Here is an 18,836-nt window from a genome sequence, read left to right as displayed (position 1 = left end):
GAGGACTTGTGGCACCTTAGAGACTAACAAATTTATTAGAGCATAAGCTTTCGTGAGCTACAGCTCACTTCATCGGATTGCAAATGCAAATGCATCCGATGAAGTGAGCGGTAGCTCACGAAAGCTTATGCTCCTAATAAATTTGTTAGTCTCTAAGGTGCCACAAGTCCTCCTTTTCTTTTAGCTTATTTTAAGAAACCCTAAGACCTGGGCCTGCAATGTGAATAACGACTCCCGGGGTCAGTCCCACCCCATCACAAACGGGAGTAAAGGTCTGCAGGACCAGCCGCTACATCTGGGCGCCGATTTCACCGGACGACCTTTCACAGCCATGACAGACCCAGCAGCACGGCAGGAAGCACTCCGCGGTCCCTTTAACTCCGTGCCCAGCAGGGCGGGGACAGGGTGATGGACAGGCGAGAGCACCAATGCCGTGGGCTGGGGCTCGCAGCGGGCCGTCGGACTCCGCACGCCGGGGGCCGAGCCAGCAGCGATGGCCGACGAGATCCGGAAGGCGCAGGCCGCCCGGCCCGGCGGGGAAACCATCTTCGGGAAGATCATCCGCAAGGAGATCCCGGCCAAAATCATCTTCGAGGACGAGCAGGTGGGGGCTGAGGGCGGGCTCCCGGGCGGCGCGCTTGCATGTGGCGGCGGCGGCGGGTCCTCCTCCGGCAGCAGCTGCCCGGGGCGTGCTGGGGCGCCCGGCGTTGCAGGCTGGGGTGCGGGGCTGTGGCGCGCTCACCGGGCCGTCGCTGGCCGGCTGGGGGTCCGTGCGCCGCCCCCGGGGCGGGTGCCGTGACTGACCGTGCAGGGCTCGCTGCGGGCAGAGAGAAGACGCGGGCTAACGGCACGAAATGCCCAATTGCCTCTGTCAGCCCGGGGCTCGCTGTTCTGAAGGGCAAAGTCTTCGGCCTCCCCAGCTGGGCTTAACACGGCGGCGTCTCCCCCAGCCGGTTGCGGCGCTGTTGCTACGCTGACTAGCAGCCGGGCCTTTGATCATAATCATTTGTGGGGAAAGGGAAACCGGGTTTTGATCCCAGCCCTCCAAGTTCCACGGCTTCCCTGTTGGTGCAGCGCCGCGGTGCTGCCAAAACCCTGGATCCTCGGTAGCTTATTTTGGGCCACCACTCCCCCCTCTCCGAAGCATAAATAGAGAAGTGTAGCGTGCCATCGGAAACCAGCAAACAAAAATCTCTGGACCTTAATGGATCTTAGGAGGTACAAGTAGTGCGCTAAATGCTTGAATCTGTTCGCTGGATCTTATGTGATCCAGCCATTCTCCTCCCCCCCCCTCCCCCCGTAGATTGCATTACTTAACTATTAAAGAATAAATGTAGCTGCTCCTTCTTTAGCAAAACACACAAAAACCAACAACAAAAAAACAACCCAACAGTGCATCCTGGCATGGTAGTACTGCCAACACTTGGATCCAACGCTGGATTCAGCCTGTATTGGGCTTCAATGATCTAAATTCTGTCTAAATAGAGAACACGTTTAGCCACTCTTGCATTTTAAAAATCAAGACATAGGTGTGTCTGTCTGCAGCAACATTGCATGAACTCTGATCTGGCATCTGCATCATACTGTATTTTGGCCACAAACGCAGAATTTGTATGATTAAAAGAGGCAGCCATCCTGCTATGAAAAAGCTATCAAAATCCTAATTTGCCACTGGTATCGTTGGATTTGGCTAATTTTTAATGGCATGCCTCCTATTTTGACTCCTAAAGTTAGGAAAAGCGGCATAGTTACTAGTGCAACATAATAATCCAGTTCTTTTATCTAGCAGTTTGAATCTGACTGGATCCACCTGGGGTTAACACTGAACATTGAAATCATTGCAAGCTAAGGTTGCTCTTTGCTTGTGAAAATCAGGTCCTATATAAATGCAATGCAGAAGATGGGTTCTAAATGAAAAATATACCATTTGTATGACCTGTATAGCTAATGACAGTTGAAGAGCCAATATCTTAATAGGTCAGGATAATATCACAGCTGTTGAGGGGAAATTTTATTCTAGAACACTAAATGGTTTTGAAGTAGTCTCTAAAGCAATTTCTGTGTTGCTGCTTTGCAACCAAGATGTGTATATAGGTGTATTTCTTTCCCTTTGTCTACATGAAAGTTTTAAGAAACTTTGCCTCTAATCATGGTAAACTGTAGAGGATATATTGCTGGGATCCGTATAGTTTATTGCCTGAAAATTTGCTTTTTGTTGTTTAGAATGCTATATAAATAGTTGTAAGTAATTCCTGAAAATAAAACAACCAATGTTCTTTGTTTGTACTTAAAAACTGTTCTTTGTAGGCCTCTGAATGTGGGCATTTTGAGTTAATTCAAGTTAAGGTTTTCCTCTTATTGCTAACTGCCTTTTAAGGGATATCAAGTAACCAGGGCTAATTTTGGAAAGTTATTGAAGTTACCATTTCAACTTCAGTATATACTAGTAGGGATGTGGGTAGTAATGAGATGTTCAGATTTATATATGGGGCTTATTTTCATCTAAAAAGTTAGTGCTTCAGCTCTTAATAATTTCTTTCTCTAGTGCCTTGCGTTCCATGACATTTCACCTCAAGCTCCAATGCATTTCCTAGTGATTCCTAAGAAGCCAATTGTCCAATTATCTGAAGCAGAAGATTCAGATGAATCTGTAAGTATTGTGAAAATGTATTACATTACATTACTACATAGAATCATAGACTTTAAGGTCAGAAGGGACTTTTATGATCGTCTAGTCCGACCTCCTGCACAATGTGTGCCACAGAATCTCACCCACCCACTCCTATAACAAATCTCTAACCTATGTCTGAGCTATTGAAGTCCTCAAATCGTGGTTTACAGACTTCGAGGTGCAGAGAATCCTCCAGCAAGTGACCCATGCCCCACACTGCAGAGGAAGGCAAAAAAACCCCAGGGTCTCTGCCAATATGCCCTGGAGGAACATTCCTTCCCTACCCCAAATATGGCGATCAGCTAAACCCTGAGCATGTGGGCAAGACTCACCAGCCACCCATCCAGAAAAGAATTCTCTGTAGTAACTCCAATCCCACCCCATCTAACATGCCATCACAGGCCATTGGGCATATCTACTGCTAATAGTTGAAGATCAAGTAAATGTCAAAATTAGGCTATCTCATTATATCATCCCTTCCATAAATTTATCGACCTTAGTCTTGAAGCCAGGTGTCTTTTGCCCCCACTGCTTCCCTTGGAAGGCTGTTCCAAAACTTCGCTCCTCGATGGTTAGAAACCTTTGTCTAATTTCAAGTCTAAACTTCCTGATGGCCAGTTTATATCCATTTGTTCTTGTGTCCACATTGGTACTGAGCTTAAATAATTCTTCTCCCTCCATGGTGTTTATCCCTCTGATATATTTATAGAGAGCAATTGTATCTCCCCTCAGCCTTCTTTTGGTTAGGCTAAACAAGCCAACCTCTTTGAGTCTCCTCTCAGAAGACAGGTTTTCCATTCCTCGGATCATCCTCGTAGCCCTTCTCTGTACCTGTTCCAGTTTGATTCATCCTTCTTAAACATGGGAGACCAGAACTGCACACAGTATTCCAGATGAGGTCTCACCAGTGCCTTGTATAACGGTATTAACACCTCCTTATCTCTACTGGAAATACCTCGCCTGATGCATCCCAAGACTGCATTAGCTTTTTTCACGGCCATATCGTATTGGCGGCTCATAGTTCTCCTGTGATCAACCAATATTCTGAGGTCCTTCTCCTCTGTAAATTCAATCTACATTGAATCTACCATTATAATATCTGAAAACTATTAGTTTAGGGCAGGAATCTTGTTTTATTTTCTGCCTGAAAGGTGCAATGCATGCCTATGGTACTTTAACTCCAAGTTTAAATGTTATTACAACATAGCTTTAAAACAAAAGCTCTGAAAGTTAAAATATAAAATGACCAAAACACATACACAAGATGCAGTGTCATTCTTAATAATTCATTAGCTGCTCTGAGACCACCTGACCTAGGACTATGACAGGGTGCCATCCTTTAAAACGTTCACTGGCAGATGTACCCTGTAATTGGTTCTGCCAAACTCTTTGTTGAGTAAGTTATTACAATGTTGAGCTGGTGGAAGTTGGTACAGGTCTGCCAAAAAATAAGACTAGAAAACAAACAAAACCTTGGAAGGGAGATATGTGCAAAGAAAGGAGAGACAGTAGAAGAACATTATCAGCTTTGCATTGGCATCGGGTGTAACTTTCCATTCTGAATCGTTGGTCACTCAGCTAGAGAAATGCCTTCTCAGAATTTGTCTCCTGGTGGCCCATTATAATACAGTAGAATCATAGAAGTGTAGGACTGGAAGGGACCTTGATAGATCATCTAGTCTAGTCCCTTGCACTCAGGCAGAATTAAGCATTATCAGGATCATCCCAACAGGTGTTTGTCTAACCTGTTCTTAAAAACCTCCAGTGACAGTGATCCACAGCCTCCCTAGATAATTTGTTCCAGTGCTTGTGATAAAACAGCTTGATTGCTAATGCTTAAAGTGGTGTATTGGGGGAGGAGTGACTTTACTTTAAAATGAAAGAAATCCAAAGAAATGGAAGTCCAAATGTGAAGCTTGTTCAGGTGAATCATGAAAGTGCTGTGTATTTAGGATTAGGAAGTTAACCAACACTGGATCAGAATGTTTTTTGTTCTTGACTCGCATTCGCACTATAAAGAGCTACAGGCTGTTTTTCTGGAACCATGGCTCAGCTCTACATTTTATAGCTTTCATTGGTCATAGATTGTAGTCTCATTAGGGCAGTAACTTTTCTTTTTTTTAAACTTTAGTAGTTGCTGGAAGGCCAGCTCTTTGGTGCATGGACGCTTTCTCCTTTTTAGGAATTTGAACAGAGTCTATTGTATCTTGGCTGCTATTGCAGTATAAATAACTAATAGTCAATGAAAAATACTATGTTGCACATCTCTAGTGCAGAAATTTTCCTTTTGTTTTGAAATATATTCTAATGTTCATTCTTCTGTTCTACACTAGATGATACTTGTTCTAGTATGGAAAATAAGGGTTTGTGGGCATCTTGTATTGGGTGAGGTGTTAGGGTTGGCAAGAGGTGCCTGAAATCATGAGAATTAGAAGGTCTCGGCTCTCTCGAAAATCAGGCCCCAAGTCTTTGTGAACATATACCAGATAGGTCAACTTTTTTTTTTTTAATTGGATTTTTCTTCATTGCCTAAGGAATTTAAAGGGACCTAATCCTGAGAGGTGCTGGCCATCTGTGATTTCCATTTGCTGGAACTTGCCTCTAATCCCCTCCCCGCCTCCCCCCCCTTTTTTTTTTTTAAAAAAAAGCCGTTTTATAAATCAGATTCTTGATCTTGTATGCAATTTCATTTCACTGTAGTTTTTAAAATTTTCTTGGAGAATTTTTTTTTAACAGTTATTCCACATAATTGATAAATTGATTGTTCTTCAGATTACTCATAATTGTTTTTGTGGTTGATTTTTCTCTCTCTCTCTTCCCTTTTAATCCTTTCAGCTTCTTGGACATTTAATGATTGTTGGCAAGAAGTGTGCTGCTGAATTGGGCTTGACCAAGGGATACCGAATGGTCGTGAATGAAGGGCCAGATGGTGGGCAGTCTGTCTATCATGTACATCTCCATGTTCTTGGTGGACGTCAGTTGGGCTGGCCTCCTGGCTAAGTTGCAGCAAGAATCACCATTCTGTGTGAAAATGATCCCTGCATAGATTTAATATATTGCCCAAGAATTCAACTACTGTTAACATGTTCAATCACCTTTTTCTGTAAAGGGCAATACAAGTTTTCAACAATTCTCACACAATAAAGTTATAGCATCATCTCTGTTTTTTGTTTTCTTGATGTTTTTGCTTACAAAACTGTTTCCATCACTGTCTTTCCTGAATGTGAATGTGTAGTAATGCTTAAACTACATTCACTAACTTGCTTCACTGAATGTGGCGAACTCAATGGTAAGGGGGATATGAAGAAAGATTTGTTTAGCACATCCAGTTTTTAATATCTCATAAAGAGCATACCTCTTCACAGTTTTCTGAATACTGTAGGAACAGTACGTGCAGGCAGGGCAGTAAACACACAGGCACTAAAACTGAGAAATGTCTAAATGATGTATATGAGATTAAAGTACTATGGGTTTGACATGTAGTAGAGCCTCCCCTACGATAATGCTTGGGGTGTGCTATAGACCTCCGGGATCTAATTTGGATATGGATAGAGCCCTTTTTAATGTTTTTAATAAAGTAAATACTAATGGAAACTGCGTGATCATGGGAGACTTTAACTTCCCAGATATAGACTGGGAATATATAGACCAGTGCTAGTAATAATAATAGGGCTCAGATTTTCCTAGATGTGATAGCTGATGGATTCCTTCATCAAGTAGTTGCTCAACCGACTAGAGGGGATGCCATTTTAGATTTGATTTTGGTGAGTAGTGAGGACGAAGAAATGGTTGTAGGGGATAATCTTGGTTCAAGTGATCATGAGCTAATTCAGTCCAAATTGAACAGAAGGATTAACAAAAATAAATCTGCAACTAGGGTTTTTGATTTCAAAAGGGCTGACTTTCAAAAATTAAGGAAATTAGTTTGGGAAGTGGATTGGACTGAAGAACTTACGTATCTAAAGGTAGAGGAGGCCTGGGATTACTTTAAAATCAAAGCTGTAGAAGCTATCAGAATCCTGCATCCCAAGAAAGGGGAAAAAATTCATAGGCAGGAGTTGTAGACCAAGTATCTTAGAGAGGTGATTAAGAAGAAGCAGAAAGCTTACAGGGAGTGGAAGATGGGAGGGATCAGCAAGGAAAGCTACCTTATTGAGGTCAGAACATGTAGGGATAAAGTGAGACAGGCTAAAAGTCAAGTAGAGTTGGACCTTGCAAAGGGAATTAAAACCAATAGTAAAAGGTTCTATAGCCATATAAATAAGAAGAAAACTAAGAAAGAAGTGGGACTACTAAACACCGAGGATGGAGTGGAGGCTAAGGATAATCTAGGCATGGCCCAATATCTAAACAAATACTTTGCCTCAGTCTTTAATAAGGCTAAAGAGGATCTTAGGGATAATGGTAGCATGACAAATGGGAATGAGGATATGGAGGTAGATATTACCATATCTGAGGTAGAAGCGAAACTCAAACAGCTTAGTGGGACTAAATTGGGGGGCCCAGATAATCTTCATCCAAGAATATTAAAGGAGCTGGCACCTGAAATTGCAAGCCCATTAGCAACAATTTTTAATGAATCTGTAAACTCAGGAGTTGTACCGTATGATTGGAGAATTGCTAATATAGTTCCTATTTTTAAGAAAGAAGAAAAAAAAAAAAGTGATCCGGGTAACTACAGGCCTGCTAGTTTGACATCTGTAGTATGCAAGGTCCTGGAAAAAATTTTGAAGGAGAAAATAGTTAAGGACGTTGAAGTCAATGGTAAATGGGACAAAATACAACATGGTTTTACAAAAGACAGATCGTGCCGAACCAACCTGCTCTCCTTTTTTGAGAAAGTAACAGATTTTTAGACAAACGAAACGCAGTGGATCTAATTTACGTAGATTTCAGGCATTTGTTTCCGTACCACATGGGGAATTATTAGTTAAATTGGAAAAGATGGGGATCAATATGAACATCAAAAGGTGGATAAGGAATTGGTTAAAGGGGAGACTACAATGGGTCCTACCGAAAGGCGAACTGTCAGGCTGGAGGGAGGTTACTAGTGGAGTTCCTCAGGGATCAGTTTTGGGACCAATCTTAATCTTTTTATTACTGACCTTGGCACAAAAATTGGAAGTGTGCTAATAAAGCTTGCAGATGATACAAAGCTGGGAGGTATTGCCAATTCAGAGAAGGATCGGGATATTATACAGGAGGATCTGGATGACCTTGTAAACTGGAGTAATAGTAATAGGATGAAATTTAATAGTGAGAAGTGTAAGGTTATGCATTTAGGGATTAATAACAAGAATTTTAGTTATAAGCTGGGGATGCAACAATTAGAAGTAACGGAAGAGGAGAAGGACCTTGGAATATTGGTTGATCATAGTATGACTATGAGCGGCCAATGTGATATGGCTGTGAAAAAAGCTAATGCGGTTTTGGGATGCATCAGAAGAGGTATTTCCGGTAGGGATAAGGAGGTTTTAGTACCATTATACAAGGCACTGGTGAGGCCTTATCAGAGGGATAAGTACAGGAGTGGGAGAGGAATTATTTAAGCTCAGTACCAATGTGGACACAAGAACAAATGGGTATAAACTGGCCAATAGGAAGTTTAGACTTGAAATTATATGAAGGTTTCTAACCATCAGAGGAGTGAAGTTTTGGAATAGCTTTCCAAGGGAAGCAGTGGGGGCAAAAGATCTATCTGGCTTTAAGATTCTACTCGTTAAGTTTATGGAGGAGATGGTATGATGGGATAACATGATTTTGGTAATTAATCTTTAAATATTCAGGGTAAATAGGCCTAATCCCCTAAAATGGGATATTAGATGGGTGGGATCTGAGTTACCCAGGAAAGAAATTTCTGTAGTATCTGGCTGGTGAATCTTGCCCATATGCTCAGGGTTTAGCTGATGGCCATATTTGGTGTCGGGAAGAAATTTTCCTCCAGGGCAGATTGGAAGAGGTCAATGAGATCAATGGAAGTTAGGAGCCTAAATAAATACTTTTGTGGATCTGGACCTTAGCAAAGAAATGTAGAATCTCTTACCTTGAGGTGAGAGCTCAAATTCAACCTTGGCTATTAGTAACAAAGTTTTACCTTAGGTTGTTATAACCAGGGGTTTTGTGGTGCTGTATGTAAAGAGAAGTGTCCAGGAGTATCCAGATGCATTTCACATTTGTGACTACCCTCCCTCTCCCATACTCACAATAGCCTCTAGTCACCTCATAGAATGCTTGCTACTCATTCACCCAGATGTGCTAAACCTTTTCTTCATCTGTTCACCCATCCGCAACACCAATAGCTGAAGACTGATGGAAAGGGTAGTATCAGCAATTCAACCTCAAAAACTTGAATCAGGACCAGACATAATGAGAAACCACCTTCAGTTTGGGTAAAAAGAGAAACTGATGAGAGAGTGCTATTAGTTGCACAAGGTGGGATTCAGGTGTGCACAGGGCTGTATGGAGCCCCAGAAGTGGCACAGAAATAGTTCAATGCAGCTACCTTCTGGTGGGCAATTCATGTGAAATGGGTTGGTGGATCCAATGCACTTCTTAGTGGACAGTTGTCGCCTCTCTCTAACAATTTGCCAAAGGCTGAATGAATCTAGAAAAAGGATTTCTTTTCACCTCTAGAAGCAGTTTCTCTGGAGGCACACTGAGGAGGGTGATATAGAAAAACTTCTACTGTTCATGCAGTACTTTCTCCAGATAAGAGAACTTTCTCTGCCAGTGCTGACAATCTAGCTTCTTACACAAGCACTGAATTCATTTAAACCATGTAAGGAAAATATGTGTTTTTCTTGGTTTCAGAGACAGATAACCCTGAAAACATGAACCAGTTCTAAGCAGGAATTTTCACGTTTGCAATAATAGCTGTAGGAAGTGTGAATTTCTATGTCATCTCAATGGTAATTCAGATGCCTGATGATGGTTATCTAAATGTCGACATTTGTAACTATTTCTCTGATGATTGAAGCAATTAAGAAAGATGATCATATGAGTCTTCTGAGTGTGAAATTGCATTTTGATGCCATGAATGCGTGATGCCTGGCAGAGTTGTACAAGTTAGCGTTGCAGTCAAAATATGTGAAAGGTTTATATCTAGTGGGGGTTACTTTGTTTTCTGACATGAATACCCATTGACAATTAATCTCAAAAAATCCATTCTTAGGTCGGCCAACTTCTCATAGCCGTCATGGAAGAAATGGGTCTTGAGAATAGATATGGAGGAGATAGCTTTGAGAATGAGGGTGTTTCATGTGAAATGGGGAACATGGAGGAATATGTGGAAGTTGTAGGGCAGGTGGCCGATGAAGACAGACCAAAGGGAGAGGGAACAATAGGGTAAGAAAAACAAAACAGCTGCGAAGGGAGAAACAGAGTGAGGACAGAAATCTTGTGATGGAAAAGGGGAACAAGTGGAGGGACTCAGAAGAGTGGATAGCAGGGGCAACATAACAGACGAGAGTGGTGATCTCAGCAGCTAGAGGGTGGAAGATATGTGTGGTGGGAAGGCCATAGAGGAGAAATTTACAGTAACTAACCTGGGATGTGGTGAGGACCTGCATACTAGACTTTTAGTGATATGGGTAGAAAGGGAGGAAAAGAGCAGGAATAGGAGTCTTTCACAAAAAAACCTCAGCAACACTTCTGAATGCACCAAATCCTAAAATCCTGTAAAACTGAACAAATTGGTTAATAATTATTAAAAATGTCCTGTTGTACATTAAAAGGCTTCCCCTCCAATGTATCATTATTAAATTCATATGATTCACTGTGCTTCAGATGACAATGAGTGGCTTATATTTAATCATTTTTTTTTTATCTGTACCATTTTTGCCTTTTCCCCAGTTTCTGATAAAGGATTTACTGGACTGCATTTCATTCAGTAAATCCTACCACATAAATTACTGCTACATTCCATAATCTACTGAAACAATCAAACAATTTATCTCTTTGTTGAGGGACTTAATCAGCTCCTTTCCTTCTGTTTCTTGATGCGATATGTTTTTAACAAACCTCATCTGAGTATTTGGGATCACTTAGCAATTCACCAGCATTCCCTAGAATTTCTTTGCTTATTTGACTTCATTCATGGTTGATAAAATGCAACTTTTTCTTTCATTGCATTGTTTTTCAAACAAAGGTTTAGTATTATTGAGGGAAATAAAAGATGAGGTGTTCAAACTTTCAGCTTTTCAGGTGGATAACACGGGTCCAATGGGAATATCAGACATATTAATAGCTTTTCTATCTAACCAGTGGATGCCACTGTTCTTTTACAGCAGTGCTCTCCTTGTGCCAGTGTTTCCATTGAAGTGACTAGGGCTATAGTACTCATTTTTGTGGAACTGGCTCCTAATTTGTAATAGATCTAGTTTTTTTTTAAAGGGGTCCAACACCATAATGAAAATGGGGTGAACTGCCAAGTGATAGCATTAATACTAACACATTACTGAAAATGCAAAAAGAGCGTTATCAAACATCTTCAGGACTATCTTCATACATCTATGTTTGCCTTTGCATGTAACATGCAGGCAGGAATAGTATACTGTATTGCTTCTTTCTTACTATGCTAGTAATGTGATTGCCTGATTCTTTCATTATTAAATTATAAATAAATGAGAGTATAACTGTGATGCTGGGCTAAAAAGAGTTTAGCAACTTGCGGGATAATTGACTCTGATTGAACCTTAGAGACATATCAGATAATGTTTGTGTTTTGTGTGTTTACATACATATTGTTAGAGGTTAACAGTGTAACCAAACAGTTCCTTTCCATGCTGTATTCTGTTAATTCAGAGATCAAAATAAGATCTTAACATTTAAATGTACTAATATCACTTTCTTAATTTCTCTTTGAAGTTTGTGATAAATCACATGTAAAATGGAGTCAGAGAGGCAGTTGATTTATGTTAATCTATGTAGCTAATTACCTGGGATGTTTAGGAAATAGAAGGTTACTTCAAAAGCCTATGTTCATTCAAGGACTGGTGCTGTCAAGAGGCTGCAAAAATCTCTATAAAAACTCTTGGGACTTGATCCTTTCATCTCAGATCTGCTTAAGCTTTATTCAGGGGAAGTTGAGTCATCTCGACCGCCTTGATATTGAATATTTGGGCATTGGACAACAATCTGATGAACTGATTCTGAAAAGGACTTTTTGCAATTCTAAAGCTCACCATCTCTACTACGAAACTGACCTAAGGACTCTGTTCATGTCTGTATGTGTAATGATCATTTAACCAATATTCTCTTTTCTTTTTTAATAAATTTTAGTTTAGGTAATAAGAATTAGCTGTAAGCGTTTATTGGGGAAAGATCTGAAATATTCATTGACCTGGAAGATAATGTGTCCATCCTTTGGGATTGGTAGATGATGAACAAGATTTTCAGTAATCATCATCATATTTGTCTTGGCTGTCTGGGAGAATGCCCAAGGCTGGGTTGCTTTAAGGGAACTGTGTTTTGGCTTCTGGATAACCAGTAAGGTGTTGTAGAAGCTGTTTTGTTGCTGGCTTGGTAAATCTGAGTATCAGAATAACCACCAGTTTTGGGGATCATCTGCCCATTCTTTGCAGTTTGCCTTGATTAAGCAACCTCAGTGTGGCCCCCCTCCCCCCCGGAATCCTGATCACAATAACCATCTCGAGGACAATTAAAAAGAGATGCAGCATGGACAAAATAGCCACTGATTCTTTCTCTATGGTGCTGCAATTAAAATGAAGGTGACTGTGGTCTGATTTGCAGTTCCACTTATACTTTAGATCTTATATCACTAAGTTGGGGGACAGATTTTCACTTCTTCCTTCCTTCTTCTTCAACACTTAGCCAGATAGTTGGCCATCGTTCGCCATTTGGTCTGTTCCTGCGCAACCACAAAGGCTTGACGGCCTGAGAGTCCAACATCGGAACAGACTTGATGAACCCATGTAATAGGGGGTCTGCCTCTGGGACGCCTCCACCCCTCAGATGTTACAAGTCACCTGGAGAAGAACTCTGGCATCCTTGCAACATATCTGAAAAGTATAAGGCTCCTCCTTTGGACAATGGCCCCAGGAGTCTGGAGACCCAAGTGACCATAAACATCTGCATTACAAATTAAATCATTCCACTTTATGCCCAATATATGACATTGACATTTTGTGTGGAAAGCCTCTAGCTTCCTTCCTGGTCCATCCTTAAAGATATAATGATTCCTGGGGTGAGTGTTGTCTTCAATGTACAGAGAAAATACAGACTAAAAGACTCCAGCCCCCCATGGATTACTTTTTTCCTCCTAGACAGTGACATCTTTGTGCTGCTTTTGCCACATTAGAAATGTTGTTGAGACTTTACCTGTTCAGAACTGCATGGATTTAAGAGGGCAAAATTAAATATCCTAGCCCAAGATGTCCCCCTTCGGCATAAAAATCTGCACAGGCAAAAGGAAGCCCCAGGGGACTTTCCTCCATATGAGTTTGCTACCAGTTCTTCCCTGGGAAGTGGGGGGATTTCCACAATAGGCAAATAGCAAGAGGTTTCAGGCCCCAGAACCCACAGCTCCCCTGAGATTGTGTGTGGATTGTGTACAGAGGTACCCTTTCCTACTCCCTGGTACCTCTGCCAGGGATTCCCTCTCCTTAGCTGCTACCCCTGGAATTCCCCTCAGTGGAAGATTCTATAGTGCTGAGGGGGGACATGCCAAAGGGCCCTGATAGTGTGAACCTCTAAACCCACAGAAAGCTCTCTGCAGATTGTAGAGAAGAGACTGATGTCAGGGGTGTGCTGCCTTCCTGGAGTTCCTCACAGGGAATGACCTGGGCCAAGATATCTTGTCTTGTAACCAAAAGAGTAGAAACTAGCTCAAAAGCAGATCGGTGTGAATACGCAGTGATTTTTGTGCAGATTTCAGGAGTTCTTGAAGTCTTACGCACTTAAAGATGGTTTTCAAGGAGTTGTAGAAGTGCCACATTTAATTAGTGTACTCATTATTAGCCACAATTAGCTAGAGAAAAATGAATCGTTCTGCTCTTGAAAGCCATTAGTCAGGCTCTATATGTGGAACACATTTTTTTAGACTGCCTTAATTACATCACCTCAATTCTGGCAGTAGATGCAGACAAACAAGAGTCAAGTCAGTTATGAACGAATGGGAGTGAATTTACTTTCTTCAAGCTCTTGAAAACTCAATCACTTTCTGTTCGACCTACATTGCAGAAAGCCTGCCTGTTTTATTAACTGGGCTGCTAATGAATATTTCCACCTGAAAATGGAATCTTCTTTGAGAGCTTGCATATATTACTTACACCATAGGTGTGTGCACACATGCCTTGTGCACTGGTGTGGGAGAGTTTTCCCTAGAAGTACCCATAGGGGTGGCCCTGCCCAACATCGAGCTTCTCATGTTGAGAAGCGAGGGTATAAAGGGCAGAGTTGCCCTGCCTCTCCTTCTCACTTTCCGTGGTTGCTGGTCAGAGCCTGAGGGTTTTTCATGAATTATTTGCCTAGTGGTACTCTTTTCACCCTGGATTCTTAAAAGTTTTGTTTTTATTTCTCATTTTATTAAATTTGTTTTACTATTTTATTTGGATTATTTTAGCTTTCTGGCTAAAGCTTTGCTTAGCAGAGCCTCTGGGCCCCCCCCCAATATGGGGAAGGCCTATGCCAAGGTCTCCAGGGTTTAAGTCATGTGTGAGCTGCAGAAAGCTTATGCTGTACAGTGACCCTTATCTGTGCTGTCTCAAGTGTCTGGGTGAGGGTCACATTAGAGACAGGTGCTCCAGTTGCCATGGTTTTAAGGCCAGGGCAAAGAAACTGAGGGAGGAGCACGTCCAGTATATCCTCATGGAAGCAGCTTAGAAACCCGTGTTGAAACCCTGTCAGTCATCAAAGGGAAGCTGTTCAGTGGCCCCTTGTTGAAGTGCTCTCCCAGCATTACCAGCAGAGTGGATGAGATCCCTATCACTAGGTCTGTGTTCTTCAAGGTCCAGATGTTAAACAGACCAAGTGTTAAACCCATATACTGGCCAGATTTGACAAGGGCAGGATGGTACTGCTCTGGGGTCCTAGGCTGATGGTTAGAGAGCCTGCATGTAACTGCAGCTGGGTGTGTCTTGGAGGGTTTTGTAACTTGTCACAGCAACACAGTGTTAGAGGGAGCCCAGGCTGGTGGGTCAGAGGACTCAGTGGTACCTCAGTTCCAGGTGGCATCCCAGGGGAACCTGTCACACCCTCATCTGGCATTGCTACAGCGGTTGAGACCATGGGCACTGGAGCACTCCAGTCACACACTCCCTCTGCCCTTGTATCAAGACAACCTGTGCAGGAGGTCCCATCCTCTCCACCTATCCCTACCATGACTTTGGTAATGGATGCAGCAGCTATGGATGGGGAGTACCTCAGACTCAAGGTTTATGGGTCACACATAAGGCCAGGTTACAATTATGTGCAATTTTCTGGGCACATTAGCACTTCCTCCCTCACATTCAAGAAGAGTCAGTTCAGGTGTTTACTGCCAACGGCAGCCTTTTACGCGAATGAACAAGGAGGATCCAGACTGGACAGCCTCTGCCAGGAGGCAGTCTAGCTGTGGAACGTGAACTTCTGTTTTTGGAACTCTGTCACTCTCAAAGATTCTCGCTTGCTTGGAGTTCAAAATGGCCTGGCAGATCATCTGAGCCGATCATTCACTTAGGACGAATGGCCCTTCAAAATGTTTGTGGACCTGTCTGCAACTTGTCAGGACAGCCAGTATGCCCACTTTTGTTCCAAAGTTGGTCATAGACTGGGATCAATATCAGACAACTTCCCGTTTCCATGGAATAAGAGCTCCTATATGCTTACCCACCAATACCTGTGATTCCCAGGATCATTTGTCAAGCTCAAGCAAGAACATGATGATTCTTGGCCCAGGCTTACCAAAACAGATATGATATTCGGATCTCTACAGACTATCCACTGTAAAACCCCTGCTGCAACCAGTATTTAGAGGCATACTGACACAGAACCCTGGCCAGGAATTGCTCCATCTCATGCCTTTTCTTGTGGTTTTTCTTGTGGTTGAATGCAGAAGATGGTCAGAGAAAGTCCACAATGTGTCCTTAACAGCAGGAAACCTTCCACTAGGGCTATTTACCTTAGTAAGTGGAAAAATTTCTCCATCTGGTCTGTCTCCATAACTTCTCACTGATGCAGACTAAAATTCAAATGATGCTGGACTATCTCTTGAACCTCAAGGAATCAGGTTTATCAATTAGCTCCATCAGGATACATCTAGTGGCCATCTTGTCTTGCAGCCGGGATCACATCTCAGGTTCCTTTGGAAAGTAGTTTCTGACTCCCATTTGAACCATTTGCCAATGTTCTTCTCAAAACCGCACTCATGTAGGAATGAGTGGAGACTCCACATCTAGAGGTTCGTTGAGTGTTAGTCTTTACGTGGAGAAGTTTTGCCCCAACTTTTTGTTATGGATGCAGAATGCATGAGAGATCCAATCACTACCCAAAGATTTTTGCAATGAATTATCATATTATATTATATTTATATTATATTGTATTTATAATTGTGTTATGCAACCAAAGGTATATCACCTCCCAACAAGTTTATAATGCACTTAGCCAGAGCTCACTTGGCCTCGGCAGCATTCGTAGCACATGTCCCAGTTATAGATATCTGTAGAGCAGCAATGTGATCCTTTTGCCAGACATTACTTACTATTGCCTCAGTCAAGAGAGGATGCAAATGTAGGCAAAACAGTGCCTCTTCTAATAAGATCTCTAGGGTAATAGCTTGGGAGCCACCTATACAGTAATGGACATGTGAAAGTACTTGAAGATGAAAAAAACATGTCAGTGACTGGGATGTGGGTGGCCATACCTATGGTTGGAGCAGGAATCAGAAGTCAAGAATCAGAGCCGGGTTACTTGGAGTGAGGCAGAAGCAGGGCTAGAACTAGACTCAGAACAAGCAGGTGCAGGAGCTACTGCAGCCATGGATGACTGCTTTGAGCAGCTACTGGACTACTGCTATTGCTGAGCTTAAGAGCCAGTCTGCTGACTCTTCCAATCAATCAGGGAGTGTAGCCAATCAGGCAGCCAACTACAGGCCAGCTGCACATATTAGGTTGCCCAGAGACTGGCTCTGGTGCAGGCCTTGATTCCCGACAAACTGTTACTTACCTTTGTAACAGTTGTTCTTTGAGATGAGTTGCATGTGTCCACTACACGACCCACTCCTAATTCCCAACGCATCGGAGTCTACCCTCAGATTCTGGTGCAAAGGAACTGAGGGGTGAAACAACTCTGCCCTTCAAATCCTCGCTTTGCAGCACATGAAGCTCGGTGATGGGTGCTATCATCCCTATAGGTACTGCTAGGGAAAAGTCTCTACCACTGGTGCACAAGACCTGTGCACATCTACAGCATGATGGATATAACAACAGTAATGTTTTTTTGCGAGGAGGAGCTCTACACTGGGGGGACAGTGGGACATGTGTAGTAAAACTGAAAGACAAAACCCATGTTAAAAAGTAAAAGATGAATAGACATTATTATTGGGTTAATACAAAAAGAACTGCTATTACTTTTGTGTTTTGTGACATCTAGACCGGGGTCTCAAACTCAAATGACCATGAGGGCCACATGAGGACTAGTGCATTGGCCCAAGGGCCACATCACTGAAACCCCCCTTCACTGCCCCCGCCCCCATTCCACCCTCCCATGAGGCCCCCCCACCCCGCCTCTTCCCACCCCTTCCTGCCCCCATTCCAACCCCTTCCCCAAAGTCCTTACCCCAACTCTGCTCCCTCCTTGCCCCCAGGGGGTGCAAGGTGTGGCGGGGGCTCAGGGCAGGGAGTTGGGATGCAGGGTGCAGGAGGGAGTGCAGTGTGTGGCAGAGGGTTGGGGTGCAGGCAGTGGACTCAGGGCAGGGGGTTGGGTGCAGGAGGGGTGTGGGATGCAGCAGGGGGCTCAGGGCAGGGGGTTGAGTGCAGGAGGGGTGTGGGATGCAGAAGGGGGCTCAGGGCAGGGAGTTGGAGTGCAGGAGGGGTGTGGGATGCAGCAGGGGGCTCAGGGCAGGGAGTTGAAGTGCAGGAGGGGTGTGGGATGCGGCAGGGGGCTCAGGGCAGGGAGTTGGAGTGCAGGAGGGGTGTAGGATGCGGCAGGGGGCTCAGGGCAGGGAGTTGGAGTGCAGGAGGGGTGTGGGATGCGGCAGGGGGCTCAGGGCAGGGAGTTGGTGCAGGAGGTGTGCAGCAGGAGGCTTGGTGCAGGGTGCAGGAGGGGTTTGGGCACTGGCCCGGCACCGCTTACCTAGAGCGGTGCGCACCGGGGCCAGGGCAGGCTCCCTGGCTGCCTGCCCTGGCCCTAGCTCTGGGAAGCAGCCGGAACCATGTCCCTGCGGCCCAGGGGAGCCGGGGTATGGGCGAGGGCACAGGGCTCCATGCGCTGCTTTTGCCGCTTCTCCAGGTACCTCTCCTGAAGGTCCCGTTGGCCGCGGTTCCCCGTTCCCAGCCAATGGGAGCTGCGCAGGGCGGTGCCTGGAAGCCAGGGCAATGCACGGAGCCCTCTGCTCCTCCCCCCGGGCCGCAGGGACTTTGTGACAGCTGCTTCAGGGAGCAGCGCGGGGCTCGTGGGGCCATGGGGGGCAATCCCGCGGGCCAGATCCAGCCCACAGGCTGTAGTTTGCCCACCCCTGGCCTGGAGGTAGGCCGGGGGGGGGCGTGCGGGCCGCTTGGCAGGCCGCAGAAAATAGCCCCAGGCTGAGTGTTTGAGACCCCTGATCTAGACTGTTAAGAAAACCCTGCAGACTACATGCCTCACATCCTTTTCTCCATAACTATATATTACATTGTTTTTTTGCATTGTTCTTAAAAAATTAAAAAGTTCCTGATTATGCTGAATGCATGCCCTGTAACAGCCCAATTCAGCAATCATAACACTCACAGAACGGCCACTGTAGTCAGTGAGCATTCTGCAGGTGAAGCATTTGCAGGCTGGGCCCTGTTTTATTACAGAAAGGAATCTGTGAAATTTCACATCTCCTTATCAGGAGATGTAGACTAAACATCCCTGAACTTCTGAAGATGGGCAGTCAATTGCAGCTAATATTACTGTGTGACAGCAGAGGGCTGCAGTCCAGTGTATTTGATACTTCAATTCCTGGAGAAGGAGTACATCACCTACAATA

The 18,836-nt window shown here is 43.8% G+C and overlaps 1 protein-coding gene across 1 annotated transcript; it reads left to right on the top strand.

Moving 5' to 3' along the window:
- The first annotated feature begins 405 nt into the window (after positions 1 to 405).
- HINT1 (histidine triad nucleotide binding protein 1) lies at positions 406 to 5,825 on the top strand. Its single transcript, XM_038402592.2, has 3 exons — positions 406 to 604; positions 2,546 to 2,650; positions 5,507 to 5,825. Exons 1-3 carry the CDS (start codon positions 494 to 496, stop codon positions 5,669 to 5,671), a joined length of 381 nt encoding a protein of 126 aa, XP_038258520.1. The 5' UTR covers positions 406 to 493; the 3' UTR covers positions 5,672 to 5,825.
- Positions 5,826 to 18,836: the final 13,011 nt, after the last annotated feature.

This window comes from Dermochelys coriacea, chromosome 5, assembly GCF_009764565.3.
Source record: "Dermochelys coriacea isolate rDerCor1 chromosome 5, rDerCor1.pri.v4, whole genome shotgun sequence".
Taxonomy (NCBI): Eukaryota; Metazoa; Chordata; order Testudines; family Dermochelyidae; genus Dermochelys; species Dermochelys coriacea.
Note: the sequence above shows the minus strand (reverse complement) of the source record. Positions and strands in the feature narration are given on the sequence as shown.

Coding starts and splice junctions, on each gene's coding strand:
- HINT1 (XM_038402592.2), top strand. CDS start 494: ATGGCCGACGAGATCCGGAAGGCGCAGGCCGCCCGGCCCGGCGGGGAA. Junction 605..2,545: donor TCATCTTCGAGGACGAGCAG/GTGGGGGCTGAG, acceptor TTCTTTCTCTAG/TGCCTTGCGTTCCATGACAT. Junction 2,651..5,506: donor CAGAAGATTCAGATGAATCT/GTAAGTATTGTG, acceptor TAATCCTTTCAG/CTTCTTGGACATTTAATGAT.